Genomic DNA, 15,449 nt, shown 5'->3' with positions numbered 1-15,449 from the left:
TTTTGGCTTCATCAGGTCTTAGTTGCAGCACTTGGGATCTTTCCCTGCATCGTGGGTATCTTCCATTATGGTGCACCAACTCTCCAGTTGTGGCTTGTGGGCTTTGGAGTGCAGAGGCTCAGGAGTTGTGGTACGCAGGTTTAGTTGCTCTGAGGTATGTGGGGTCGTAGTTCTCTGACGAGGAATCAAACCCGCATCCCTTGCATTGAAAAGAGGATTCTTAACCACTGACCTACTTCGGAAGTTTCCAGAACCATTCTTTAACTGAGCATGAAGACTTGCAATCAGAAATAAGTATGGAATTTCAGCGAGCAGAAATTCAAATTGTGACTGATGATGGCCACTTAGAATATTACCCCAAATGTCTAAATGCAAATACTGAATAAAGCTACTATTTGACACTAAGCATCACCCACCATTCAATGGAGTAGGGTGATGCCCCATGTGATCTTGATTGCTGCTCTTAATCTCTCTCCACTGAGCTACGTTTCAAGGTAGCATTAGAGTTAAGTAAACTTCAGCCAAACCTTGTGAACAAGTTAGCGTTGATGACAAACTGGGTGTAGGGACAAGTGGTCGGTGTAAAGCTTTAGCTTTTCTCTTACCCAAAGCCGACTTCTCAAAGTGTTGCAGCCTCTGTTAATACTACCAATGGAAAGTACGTTTGTTACTTTTCATTCCCTATATATCTTTATTCTACTTCCAGAAACAGTTATTGGGAATCTACACAGCTCAACATTCAAAAAACTAAGATCATGGCATCTGGTTCCATTGCTTCATTGCAAATAGATGGGAAAACAATGGAAACAGTGACAGGCTTTATTTTCTTGGGCTCCAAAATCACTGCAGATGGTGACTGAAGCCATGAAATTAAAAGACACTTGCTCCTTGGAAGAAAAACTATGACCAAATTAGACAGCATATTAAAAAAGAGACATTACTTTGTCAACAAAGGTCCATCTAGTCAAAGCTATGGTTTTTTCAGTTGTCATGTATGGATATGAGAGTTGGACTATAAAGAAAGCTGAGCACCGAAGAATTGATGCTTTTGAACTGTAGTGTTGGAGAAGGCTCTTGAAAGTCCTTTGGACTGCAAGAAGATCAAACCAGTCAATCCTAAAGGAAATCAACCCTGAATATTCATTGGAAAGACTGATGCTGAAGCTGAAACTCCAATACATTGGCCACCTGATGTGAAGAACTGATTCATTGGAAAAGACCCTGATGCTGGGCAAGATTGAAGGCAGGAGGAGAAGGGGATGACAGAGGATGAGATGGTTGGATGGCATCACCAATTCAATGGACATGAGTTTGAGCAAGCTCCAGGAATTGGTGATGAACAGGGAAGCCTGGTATGCTGCAGTCCATGGGGTGGCAGAGTTGGACACGACTGAGTGACTGAACTAAACTGACACAACTCGAAATCTTGATCCATACAGTTTAAGTGAGTGATTCCCCTAAACTTCAGGGATAAAACGAATGCTCAGATGACACATCAGCACATTACAATGCTATTAGCTGCAGGGTTTGAAGTTCAGAACCAAAGTGATGTAATGAGATTTCATTGAGGCAACCAGGGTCAAGGTTTGACAGTAAGAGACTGCAGGGTCTGGAGTGGCTACAGCCATCTCATAAACACAAGACAAGTGTCTGCTGACTTTAAATTACTTTTTGGTGAGACAGCTTGAGTTGGGTGAGCTCTACTACTTTGCCAATTCTGTCTGGTTCTTAGAGACTTGTATTTGTGATATGAGGATCAAAATGCAGTCTGTGGTCATGGAATAGTCTATTTCACCTTGGGGAAAACTGATCAGTTCTGATAAGGGTTGTACTGATAAGAATGATGTGCACTTCACCTTGTTGACACAGTCTCTGACCAGTTGAGCCAAAAAGTCCTAGGTAATTTACTCATTCCAAAAGTGAAAGATAAACTACAAACCCTTACAACTAAAATAAAAAGGGATTTTGGTCTTGTCAACATACAGAGTGAGCCATGGAGTAAGGAGCTGAAACCAGCCTCCCTCTGGGAGCTAGATTAGGAAGATCACCAAAGAATTACATAACAAGTGTTTTGAATTATATGAAAATCATTAAGCCACCTTCATTTTCTTATAAAGCCTCCACAAATTATAAGAAATATCCAAGGAAACATGACAAAGCCACTATTTAAATTTAAATTTAAAATGAAATTCAGATTTACATAGAATGGATTTGCACAGAGTCAAATATTTTTAGGAAAATTATTCTATAAAAATCATCAACTCTAGATGTACTAAAATTTGTTTCAAAATAATCTATCATAAATGTATCTTCATATGCTATCCATTCATATTTAATAGTGAGGCACTAAGAGGCTGACTGCAAACTCTGGACTCACTGGAAGCTTGTTGATTACTGGGTTTCACTGTGGCATGAGTCAGTTATCCTGCCCTTTCCATGAGAGACTCCTCAATGTCAGAATGTGAGGGTTTTTCTCTGGTTTCTCCAGAGAAGATTCCTCCAAATCCCAGCCTGGGAAATAGTTGCTTGGTTGATGGCACTCAGGGAACAGAACAGGAGAAAGGGTCACTTTCTAAATTTCAGGAAACCCCTGTTTGGAGATCCCACTTTATCTCTGAGGCCAGTGTCTCTCTCTAACTTAATTTTACTGGATAATAAATCTTTCCTTGGAAGGAAAGCTATGACAAACCTAGATGGCATTTTAAAAAGAAGAGAGAGCACTTTGTCGACAAAGGTCCATCTAGTCAAAGCTATGGTTTTTCCAGTAGTCATGCATTGATGAGAGTTGGACCATAAGGAAGGCTGAGTGCCGAAGGATTGATGCTTTTGCACTGTGGTGCTGGAGAAGACTCTTGAGAGTTCCTTGGACTGCAAGATCAAACCAGTCAATCCTAAAGGAAATCAACCCTGAATATTCATTGGAAGGACAGTTGCTGAAGCTCCAATAATACTTTGGCCACCTGATGTGAAGAGTCGACTCACTAGAAAAGACCCTGATGCTGGAAAAGATTGAAGACAAAAGGAGAAAGGGGCAGCAGAGAATGAGATAAGATAGCATCACTGATTCAATGGACATGAATTTGAGCAAACTCCAGGAGATGTTTGGGGACAGAGGATCCTGGCATGTTAGAGTCCATGGGGTGTCAAAGAGTCAGACACAACTTAGTGACTGAACAACAAGAAAATCTCTGTCCTGACTCTGGAGGTTGAGCTAAGGAAAAGCGGAGCCCTGCATCCAGACTGTCACCAGCCCCTTATTTTAGCCCTGCTTTAAAAAAAATGTGAAACCTTCGAGTTCCAGTTTTCTCAGAGGTAGATGAATTGACTCACTTCTCCTTGTAGGGCCCCTGTGTAGACTTGCACTGGGAAATCACTCCTCCTGTGACTTTTTAACCAACTTCACAGCTTTCAAAAAATTGTTGAAAATGCTTACTTGATATTGTCTCCTCTCTTTGTCTTTGTTTTTTATCCTTGTGGGTGAATGTTTCTGTTTTAAAGCAGTGCTTACCAATTTTTTCAAAGTCACAAGGCACAAAAAAACATATAACATTTGTCAGAAAGTAGTAAAGGCAACTCTTCTTACCCTCATCCTCCCCACCTAAGACAAATACCTCCATAATGAGTCACTTAAGTCACAGAAGTTTGAACCCCAGACACATTCATCCTGGTCCTTGGTGACCAGAGAAAAAGGAGCATCTACCCCAGTCAATGAAACAAAATCGCAGTGAAGACAAAGGGAATAATCTGAAAAGAAACTAACATACAGTTTGGCAGGACAGTACAGCACAGCACTGAAGACCATAGTGCCTGAGCTGGAATCCTGTCCTCCACTTTTTACCGCATCTCTGATCCTAGGGAAATTGTTCTACCTCTCTTGATGTCAATGCCCTCATCTGGAAAACAGGATTTAAGAGTAACTCCTGTTGCTATGAATGTTTAAGGGAGAATGTAACTGCAAAGTGCCCAGCACAGAGTTGGTGAAACAATGAGTGGAGGAAATACTGATAAGGGTTAAAATGAAAAAGACAACATTCACAAAGAAAAAAGATAGAATCTTAGGGGAAAAAAACATTAAACAGAGAATAAAAGGGATCAGAGCCACAGTTTACAAACACATAGATCCTTAGGCCCCCACCATCCATAAAAATACAGAACAGATGGATAGAGATATATAATATATAAAACAGGATATGTGTATAAATATATATATATAATATATTTAAAAGAATATATACATAAATACTGGAGAAGGAAATGGCAACCCACTCCAGTATTCTTGCCTGAAAAATTCCATGGACAGCGGAGCCTGCCAGGCTATAGTCCCTGGGGTCACAAAGAGTAGAATACGACCAAGCCACTGCACACACTTACATACAAATATATATTTGTCAGGAGTATCTGAGTTCCTTTTATGTGACAGAGGTTCTAAGAGTTAGTTTGTTTTCAGGAGAGGAACAAATTTACTATCTCCACTTGGTTATTAATTAGCCCTTCAAATGAGGTCAGGCATTCTCCCTTATTGTTAGCTCTCTTTTCACAAGACTATAAATAAAAGTACAACCCATCTCCCATCTTATCATCTGCCTCGCTCAGATGCCAGCCCACACATTATTCTCTGTGGAAAAAAAGTCCAATGTGAATATTTAATATTAAATTGTTGAGGGATGTATATGTGTGAAGGGCCAGACCATCACACACTTGTAACTACGTACTCCAGTATGTCAAAGCAAAAAAATTACTAAAGTAGGAGACATTAAATAAAAGGCTTTTGGATAGCTATGGGTACATATGTTATTAAACCTACAAACATTGCTTCTCAAGAAAATATAAAGTTCCTTCCAGGTTCCTGTTAGTGTTTGGGGTTTAGATCGTACTTGGACAAAGGAATCATAATTCAATTATCCAATGATTTATTACAAAACACTTTGCCCACACTGGCTATTCTGATGTGTAAACATCAGAGTATTACACTCCCTCTATCCCAGGCTTCGCATTTCAGATTTCATTAGCCAATAAAGCCAGGTTTATTTATAATAAAGTTAAGCCCTTCAAACCACTGACCATGGAAACCAGATTTTGAAATAATTCAGATTTGTGTTTCTGTTCTTTCTAATTAAGGGTAATATCGGGAAGCACAGACAGTGGGTAGCATTGTTGGAGCACCATGGATTTAAGCAAGAAAATCTGATTATCAGCTCATGTCAGAAGCCAAGCGATAATGCAGCTTAGCATTCGTTTGGGTTTTCTCTTTGGCCAAAGATAATTACCGTTCGTGAGGCCTTACGTAAGTGTATCTAATATCTAGGGCCCTAAAATTTATGAATAGCAAAAGCACACAATAGGCAAAGAAGAATTACTGTATTTATTATTTCTATGGCTTGTTCCACCATGATAATTTCGTTATCTAGCAGTCAAACCTCTAAAATCAAAGTATAATTTCTTAAAGGACAAGAAGTTAGCTATGCTGGCAAGGTTTTCTGCCCAATTTCCTCTGATGAAAGTTTTTTATACCAAATTAGAAGTAGAAGAGCCAGAATTTTAAAAGGAAATTTACCAAAGGGGATTCAGAGTTACCTACTGAGGTCACTGCACAAACAGATGTTAAGCTTCTGCAGTGAGATTTCTTTTTTCATAAAGTGTAATTTCTTAAACCTGTGCTGTTGATAATAAATGCAATGCTTCCTACCAAACAACACCAAAAGATGTGTAAGATGTAAAACAGTTCTTGGCAAAGAGGATGGTGTCTCAGAGAGTACTGCTGTGTTACAAGCAACTTGAGTACACATCACAGAGAATAAATTTAGGAAACCCAGAGGGGGAAAAAAAATTACTGGAACTAGGGATTAAAAGTTTGATAAAAGCAGATCTAATTATGAGGATAAAAAAAATACCAAGTTGTAAAATTGCCAATATAAGAATGCTGAGATACACCAAAGGATAAAGATACAATTGCTTTTGGAAGAAAAAGATAGTGTGATTCTTCATAACTGTAGTTTATTTTTTAGGAATATGTTTTATAATTTGTTTAATACTCATTATATGCCACCAGTAACTAACACTTTATTGAGTATCTACTACACTGTTCTAAACACTTTTGACATCCTTAATGCCTCAAATCTTCCCAGTAACCAATGACCAGTAACCAGTAATCATTATTTTATCCTCCCCATTTTACAGAGGAGGAAAATGAGTCACCGAGAGGTTAAATACATTTCCCAGCTGCCTTCCACTACTCTCAAAGTTACATAAAACTTTTTGTTGAAATCCATCCTGGTAATTAGATTCGGCTTTATATATCAAACTTCTAAACTCTAGTTCAAACAAATTTTCCCCTTCAGGGTCCCAAAATCTATTCCTTGTGACACTGGGTTGGCCAGAAATGTCGTTTGGGTTTTTCTGTAAGTTGGTATGGGCAAACCCAAATAAAGTTTTTGACCAACTTGATATATACTCAGGCTGCTCACTTTACATCATTTTACAGCAATGTTCACTCTAATTCCAACCTGAAGGAAATGGCATGTCAAGACCCATCAGAGTAGCTCCACTGCTAGCTCAGGCTCCAAGCACCAACTCTCCATCCTTGGGCAACTCACCCAACTCTCTGCTGAACCAAAGTCCAAGGGGAGCAGTGTCATTGACAGGATAATGACAGGTGAAGGTAAGGTCAAAGGCAAAGCTCTTACAATCTGAATCTAGAACATTCCCCACACTCACCCACTCTGCTCCTGAGCTCTCACTTGCAATCTAGGTTTATTTGAGGTGGGTGGGAGGAAGGTGAAAGCACAATCAGAGTAACAACAGTGGTGACAATGACAACAGGTGTAACAATAAGAAAGAGAAGTGCTCATCAGCACAAAGAAGCAATGTGTGCAGTGGATCACAGCACGCACCCTGGAGCCAGACTGCCCAGACCAGATCCTGGATCTACCACTTGGGCAAGGTGCTTTCCTTTTCTTTGCCTTCATTTTCTCACCTGTAAAATAAGGATAACAGCAACTCTCATCTGATAAGATATTTATGACAATTCAATGACAATATTCATAGAGAATTTATAATAGCCAGGTGGGGGGTCACCAACATGTATTAATACCTATACACATTGGAGAGTTATGGGTAGTAATACAACTAACTGTTTAGTGGCAGGTGCCATCAACTCATTGGTTATTGTACTGGGAAATTAACAGATAGAGTCATGACTTTTCTTTGTTTCTACTTTTTATCCTGATGAAAAGTTAGTGATTTTTTTTCCATCTTGGCCAGAGAACTAAAACAGGAACTTGTGCTTCATGATTTATGTGGCTGATTTCATCTACTTCTATTTTTACATTTTAGTAACAAAATGTTCTTTTGAGCACTATAGAATCATATTAGACTATTGAGACTTTAGGATTTCATGAGGACTGCTTTACGGTGTTCATGAAGATACTAAGGCAGAAGTAGCAGAGGAGAAAATAGTCAAGTCATTAGGGGCTATGAAGAAGGAGGGAAGAACCTACAGATGAGCAGTGGGCCTCCTGCCCCCAAATCCATGGCCTCTGCTCTTCCTCTGACACTAGAGAGATAAAATAAGGAAGAAGAATAAATATAGCAAGAAGTGCACCTAAACCTTCATGGCAGCCATGCTAACGAGTGTGATATGAAGAAGGAAGGAAGGAAGGAGAAAGAGAAAGAAGGAAGGAAGGAAAGAAAAGAAAATGAACAAAGGAAGGAAGAAAAAGAAGCTAGGCAAACTGGTTCAAAATGGGTCATGCGGCTATGCACAGTGGCATGGGATAGAAAGTAGTTGACAGGGAGACTCAGATTCAGTGACTGAAGAAGCAGATGACCAACATCAGTGCCCAGGCATGGCGGTCCCTTCAGTGTCTGGCTGGAAGCTTCAGTGGCGCACCATTAAGGAGGCACAGGTGCTTCAGAGCAAATTCACCAGTAGTTCTCTTCTTCTCTTTCATGTTTGCTTGGACTACTGTTTAGTCGATTTCCCCATACTTTAGCTTTCCTCTTGCATTTTTTTGTTCCTATCATTTTGCTTTACACTCTAGGAGATTTCCCACAACTTTTTTGCAGTTTTCTGTTAAATTATTGACTTTCAATAGGTATATGTTTGATTCTTGAACTCTTTCTGTTTGCTGACTGCTTATTATTCCAAGACACAGTTGTTCCTATTTTATGGATTTTCTCAGAATCTCCCAGAGGATATTAATTAGGTATCTTTTTAGAGTGAAAATTTTTTTCTGGTTTCTGAAATATGCTTGTTTCTTCTAATGCCAGTTTTTCTAGTGAATCTTCTTGGTCCTTTTGTGCAATTGCTGTTGTTGTTGTTGTTCAGTCACTAAGTCATGTCTGACTCTTCACAGACTCATGGACTGCAGCATGCCTAACTTCCCTGTCTTTCATTGTCTCCCTGAGTTTATTTAAACTCATGTCCAATGAGTTCAGTAATGCCATCCAACTATCTTATCCTCTGTTGCCCACTTCTCCTCCTGCCCTCAATCTTTCCCAGAACCAGGTTTTTTTTTTCCAATGAGCTCGCTCTTCGCATCAGGCAGCCAAAGTGTTGGAACTTCACCTTCAGCCTCAGTCCTTCCAATGAACACCAGGCTTCCCTGGTGGCTCAGTTGGTAATGAACCCGCCTGCAACCCAGGGATTGATCCCTCATCAGGATCTTCCCCTGAAGAAGGGCATAGCCACCCACTTCAGTATTCTTGCCTGGAGAATCCCATGGACAGAGGAGCCTGGCAGGCGACAGTGCATGGGGTCGCAAGGAGTTAGACACGACTGAACAGCTAACACTTTGTGCAATTGGTTTTTCTTAAAATCTGGCAGTCCTTGATATGATGGCTCAAAGCCTAGTGAATGGGCTTCCTCTCTCTTTTTGCCAATGTTTATTCTCTTATTTACAGAGTGAAGTAAGCCAGAAAGAAAAACACCAATACAGTATACTAACGCATATATATGGAATTTAGAAAGATGGTAACAATAACCCTGTGTACGAGACAGCAAAAGAGACACTGATGTATAGAACAGTCTTATGGACTCTGTGGGAGAGGGAGAGGGTGGGAAGATTTTGGAGAATGGCATTGAAACATGTATGATATCATGTATGAAACGAGTTGCCAGTCCAGGTTCGATGCACGATACTGGATGCTTGGGGCTAGTGCACTGGGACGACCCAGAGGGATGGTATGGGGAGGGAGGAGGGAGGAGGGTTCAGGATGGGCAACACATGTATACCTGTGGCAGATTCATTTCGATATTTGGCAAAACTAATACAATATTGTAAAGTTTAAAAATAAAATTAAATTAAAAAAATAATAATTAAAAAAATAATAAAAATAAAAAGATGCTTCTACTGAAAAAAAAAAAAAAGAAGATTCAGGGCTACCCCTCAAGGACCGTGATCTTGGTAGACACTGTCAAAGCATGTGAACTGAATGGCTTCTCTGTCGGTATGGGTGAGCTGGCTGCAGCTTTTCCAAATGTCAGAACCGGAGGGCTTCATTCTAAGACACCAATTCCCATACTAAGGGTCTGGTCCTCCTTCTACAAACTCTCACCTTCTTTAGAAAAAATACCCTCCAGTTTTGTTTTGTCCTGAAGAGAAAACTCTGCCTGCAAATCACTCCTGGCCTCTCATCGTTCCCTGAAGGTGGAATGCCTTGCCCGATTGGAGAATGTGGAGGAAACAACTGAGTACCTTTGGCTCAGCGAACACTCCTCCTTCATCTTTGGGGGTCTATGGAATGCAAGTGGCTCCCCCTGCACCTTTAGACATCAGGTTAGTTATCAGAAAGCATCTGCTGTCCCCGACCACAGGGGAACTCTGTCATATTAAAGTGCTGCCACGGAGCCTCAGGCAAGCCAGCCATTCTGGAAATCAGAAGACAAAGCCTATTTTTGGCACACACTTAAATCACATTCCTACCCTATCTGGTGTTTTGACCTCTTTTAGCAAATATTTCTGTCTCTCTCCTTGCTTCAAAATTCATGCAAAGAGTTAAAAAAAAAAAAAAAAAAAAAAAAAACTTATACATTGATTCCTCAGATTCCCCAACAGGAACATTTGTCTGGTTTTGTTTGGTTTGGAGTTTTGTGTTTGTTTTATTTTACCTGGTCTTATTTTCACTTTTGTTTTCTGGTCTATTCAGCATCAAACCAATTCTTCACATCATGGGGAGGAAATTCTCCACTGGGAGGCAGAACCCAGTAGAAACCGAAGGGGCAGACAGACCCTCCAGCTTCTGCCCAATCCTTGCTTGTTGTTTAGTCCTTCAGTTGTATCCAACTCTTTGTGAACCCATGGACTGTAGCCCACCAGGCTTCACTCTCCATGGGATTCTCCAGGCAAGAATACTGGAACGGGTTGCCATTTTCTTCTCCAGGGGATCTTCCCAATCCAGGGATTGAACCCTGGGTCTCCTGAGCATCTCCTGCATTGCAAGCAGATTCTTTTACCACTGAGCCACATGGTACCAGGCAAAGGTTTTTCTTTCCTAACCTATAGAAATACCTTAGTTGCTGTTTTCCAAACCCAGCTCTCTAGACTCATACAGACACTATGAACACCTAATGTCCTTTCTGCAGTTTGAAGCAGAGAAGGCAATAGCAACCCACTCCAGTAGTCTTGACTGACAAATCCCATGGATGGAGGAGCCTGGTAGGCTGCAGTTCATGGGGTTGCTAAGAGTTGGACACGACTGAAGCGACTTAGCAGCAGCAGGAGTTTGAAGATGGAAAAGCCCTCCCTAATATGCCACCTAGACTGCTTGTGAGGAATTAAACCATGCAGTGACTTAACTCTGATCTGCCCTTTCATCTGTGCACTATTCCCTTTCCAAGAGCCTTAGTGCAATTATTTAAACTTGTTAGGCATTACATTAGAAGCAGTTTTCTCCACAATCTTACATTTTAAAGCCTTTTGAGGCAAGAAACGTAACTGCTGCTTGGGAGAGTTCTTCCACTTAAGAAAGAAAGAAAGAAGGTGAAGTCACTCAGTCGTGCCCGACTCTTTGCAACCCCATGGACAGTAGCCTACACCAAGCTCCTCTGTCCATGGGATTTTCTAGGCAAGAGTACTGGAGTGGGTTGCCATTTCCTTCTCCAGGGAATCTTCCCAACCCAGGGATCGAACACAGGTCTCCCACATTGTAGAGAGACGCTTTAGCGTCTGAGCCACCAGGGAAGTCCTCCACTTAAGAGAAACACTGCTATTCAATTTATAAGAAAGACAACCTGTATCACTAAATATATCTGTTGTCTAAACTATAAAAATTATGAATGCTCACTCAAAATGTCTTAAACAGTACAGAAGGGCATGCTGATTTTACCACTCTTAAGAACCAAGCAACACTACAAAAATGTTCTGGAGTTGCTTTCAGTAAATTTTGATGCACATATAGCACTATTATACACACACTTTTCTTTTTCTTTTTTACACAAATGAGATCACAGTGCAACCCATATAAAGCTATGTCATTTAATGGTCCACTTCAGTGTGGGTGCCACAAGAAAGCAAGCCCAAATTTTACATCCAAAAACTGGTTGGAACATGTAATGTATAGACCAGCAAGTCAAGAAACACATATCACTGCCCCCCAAAAAAACTCCATTTTAAAATCTAAAGACTAAAAATTAACCAGTCACTTCATGTTTTTAGCAAACACACTTGCCATTGTGTGGGGCTTTATTGTCCCCCCAGTGAATAGAAGCCTTTAAAAATGTATATGCCTAGAACTGAATACCGCGTCAAATCTATTGGCACTGCATGTTTAAACACCTGCATGTCATCATCAGCCCTTCATAATATTGTTAAACAATAATTACACTTATGATGAGTAATGAACCCAAATATATTCTTCCTTGAGATGTACTCACTCTTGTGTTATAAGTAACCCATTGGTAGAATATGAAAGCTACACAGGTAAAATTGGATTCATAAATAAATCCATATAATGCTCAATGAAGTTTTTAAATGATTAAAACAAGCTGTAATGATGTCACCTTCTTCACTAGAGAATTCTGGACTTATTTTTCTGAGGACAATGGATTTCATCATTTCTGTTTACCAGAGTTCTAAATTTCACTTGTCTAATTAGATTTAAACACCCCCTGCCACCCTGAAAAAGCAGTTTTACTTTGAAATCCGATGAAGTTTAGCTTGATTTTTTTTTCCATATTTGAAGTGAAAATGAAAACTTGAGATACATGTTAAGCCTGACTTTGTTTAAAACTAATAACATTGGCTGATGGATTTAGAGAGAACCTCAGAGGAAATAATTCACCTACTTCTCAAGCCAGAAAAATGACAACATGCCAATCACTGTGATCAAAAAGGACCAGCCTTATGAAAAAGAGAGATTCAAATATAAAGTGCACTAGTCAGAAGAAATGCTAGTAAATGCTAATGTATGTAGCTGGCTTTCCATGCATGCCAGGCACAGTGCTAGGCATTTGACACTGAGTCACTTAACTCCAACAATAACCTTATGAGGTTGGTGCTATTATTTCCCCTTCTTGCAGACGAGGATGCTGAGGCATAGAAAGATGAGACCTATCTCCCAAGTCACAGGCCAAAAAGCAGCAAAGCCAAGATTTGAACTCAGGATGTCTGCCCTCAGGATCTGTCTGTATAAGCATTATCCTTTACCATTTATTCAGTTTTCCACCCACTCAAGCCACAGCCTGATAACAGGTACCAGTCCTCAGCATCACATTTCTAAGTAATCTGGAACACAGTAATCCAAAACTTGGCAGTAGTTCCAAACTCTTCTCTGGAACTGAATTGACCTCTTGAAATTCCGTCTTGTCCTGACCCCAGGTTATCTCTGGCTTATTGATATGGACTTACTCCTCCTTTCTCAATACTCCAAGGCCTGAAACTCATCTGATCAATGTCACACACACTGTAGTAAGGGAGGTTACTCAAATACTGGCTAAATGTTCAAAGTCCCTGCCACTTATCGTCTTCCTGAACTTGTCATGAATATGACTTTGGTCCTTAGGCATAAAGTTTATCACAAAAGAGGGTTAGCATGATCCAAAATATGGCAACTGCTCCTGCAGGGTGGGACTGCTTAGAAGACACAGAATAAGCTGAAGTCGCATACACTGTTTTCAGCTGTTTTTGCTGCAGCTGCATGAAGTGAACCAGCTCTGAAGTGGGTTGAACTTCCACACACGTCGGAGTGTTGACTGAGCCTCCAGATATTAGATCTGGGAGGGAGTCCTGAGGATCAGACTGGGCTGCCCAGGTACCTCTCCTACCCAGAACCCCAATCTCCTGGGGGAAATCCACACCTGCTGGCTCCTTCTTCAGCTCCAAGAAGTCAGCTGGAATGGTCCTGTTAAAACTAAGTCACATCCAGCCACTCACAGCCCTCCAGTGGCTCCTCATATCATTCAGAGTACAATCCTCAACGACTTCCTGGTAGACTGAACAGGATCTAGGACCAAGACCTCCCACCCCCCAACCCTCATTCAGAGTACAATCCTCAACAACTTCCTGGTAGACTGAAGAGGGATCTAGGACCAAGACCTCCCAACCCCCAACCCCCACCCCCCACCCCCCAGCCATGACTGCTTTGAACAATTTGAGACATTTTTGAGCATGAAAGGGGAGCCTACTAAGAATTACTCTGGAACCGACAGGTGTAAACCTGGACTGTCCTAGGCAAATAGCGATGTCTTTCACGGAATCAAAGTCACAGACCTTCCCTTGAGTGCCCCCATTATTTCTACCCTATCTTCATGGATTCATTCTTCAAGCCATCCAACTGGTTTCTAACCCTGGGGTCACAGAAGAGGCTGACCTCAGATCCAGGGAATTTGCTGAGGTGTCCACTATCCCTGAAGACAGGAGGCCCAGAGAGGCCGTGAGGTTCAGTCTAAACTCAGGTAGCACATGCCGAACTCACCTGCACTCCCAGCTGCCCTGTCTTCACATCTCCTTGCATCTCAGGTCTCTCTGGGGCCATACTGCTCTTTCTTGAAACAGCAGTTTTAGAAATTCCTTGCATTATTGTCTGTTTGTGGTGAAATCTCTCTGTTTTCACTTTAACTCTCTTTATTTAATCCCCATCCTTGAAAGATCATTTCGCTAGTGACTCAAGGATAATTTATTCTCAGCACATTAAAGATGTTATTTCAATGTCTTTGGCCTCCAGCATTGCTGCTGGAAATTTTACTGCTGGTCTGATTTTCATTCCTCTGTACATGTCTTTTCACTCTCTTACAATTGCATCCTCAGTATCTCACACAAAATTCATATTTGTGCCACTTATAGAGCACTTACCAAGTTCCAGGCATAGTTTTAAGTGCTTTGCATCATTTCATCTTTATTTTTTATAACTACAAATATTATTTTTTATAATTTTTTGTAATATAATTATTTTTTATAATTACAGAAATATACAAAACTAAAAATTTACCATTTTAGGTACTTTTGAGTATATAATTCAGTGGCATTAAGTAGGTTCACAATTTTGTGCAGTAGTCATCATGACTAATCCCAGAAAATTTTCATCATCTCAGAGACTCTGTATTCAATAAGGGATAGCCCTCCCTTTAACTCCTTCCATAAGATTCCCTGAAAAATTCTACTTTGTGTCTCTCTGAATTTGCCTATTCTAAATACCACATATAGGTGGAATCATGCAATATTTTTTTTACCTAGAATACTGTTTCCAAAGGAGAAGGCAATGGCACCCACTCCAGTACTCTTGCCTGGAAAATCCCGTGGACAGAGGAGCCTGGTAGGCTGCAGTCCATGGGGTAGCTAGGAGTCGGACACGACTGAAAGACTTCACTTTCACTTTTCAGTTTCATGCATTGGAAAAGGAAATGGCAACCCACTCCAGTATTCTTGCCTGGAGAATCCCAGGGATGGGGAAGCCTGGTGGGCTGCCGTGTATAGGGTCGCACAGAGTCAGACACAACTGAAGTGACTTAGCAGCAGCAGCAGCTGTTTCCAAGGTCCATTCATGTTGTACCAAGCATCAAAATTTCATTCCTTTTTATAGCTGAGTAATATTCCATTGTATAGATATGCCACATTATGACTATCCAGTCATCAATTGATGACACTGGGTTATTTCTACATTTTTACTACTGTGAATAATGCTGCTATGGACACTGGCATAATTGTATCTGTTTGCATCTCTATTTTCAGTTCTATACCCCACAGTAGCTATTTTGTTTTACATTCCCACTGCAAGGAGATCCAACCAGTCCATTCTGAAGGAGATCAGCCCTGGGATTTCTTTGGAAGGAATGATGCTAAAGCTGAAACTCCAGTATTTTGGCCACCTCATGCGAAGAGTTGACTCATTGGAAAAGACTCTGATGCTGGGAGGGATTGGGGGGCAGGAAGAAAAGGGGACTACAGAGGATGAGATGGCTGGATGGCATCACTGACTCGATGGACGTGAGTCTAAGTGAACTCCGGGAGTTGGTG

General features: G+C 40.8%; 1 protein-coding gene across 1 annotated transcript in view; it reads right to left on the bottom strand.

Moving 5' to 3' along the window:
- The window catches only part of C1H12orf42 (chromosome 1 C12orf42 homolog), an 87,172-nt gene extending 73,201 nt beyond the window's left edge, over positions 1 to 13,971 (bottom strand). Inside the window, 1 exon segment of the mRNA XM_055569669.1 lies at positions 13,912 to 13,971. Within this exon segment, the coding sequence (XP_055425644.1) occupies positions 13,912 to 13,971 (60 nt within the window).
- Positions 13,972 to 15,449: the final 1,478 nt, after the last annotated feature.

Source organism: Bubalus kerabau, chromosome 1 (genome assembly GCF_029407905.1).
Source record: "Bubalus kerabau isolate K-KA32 ecotype Philippines breed swamp buffalo chromosome 1, PCC_UOA_SB_1v2, whole genome shotgun sequence".
NCBI classification, from domain to species: Eukaryota; Metazoa; Chordata; class Mammalia; order Artiodactyla; family Bovidae; genus Bubalus; species Bubalus kerabau.
Note: the sequence above shows the minus strand (reverse complement) of the source record. Positions and strands in the feature narration are given on the sequence as shown.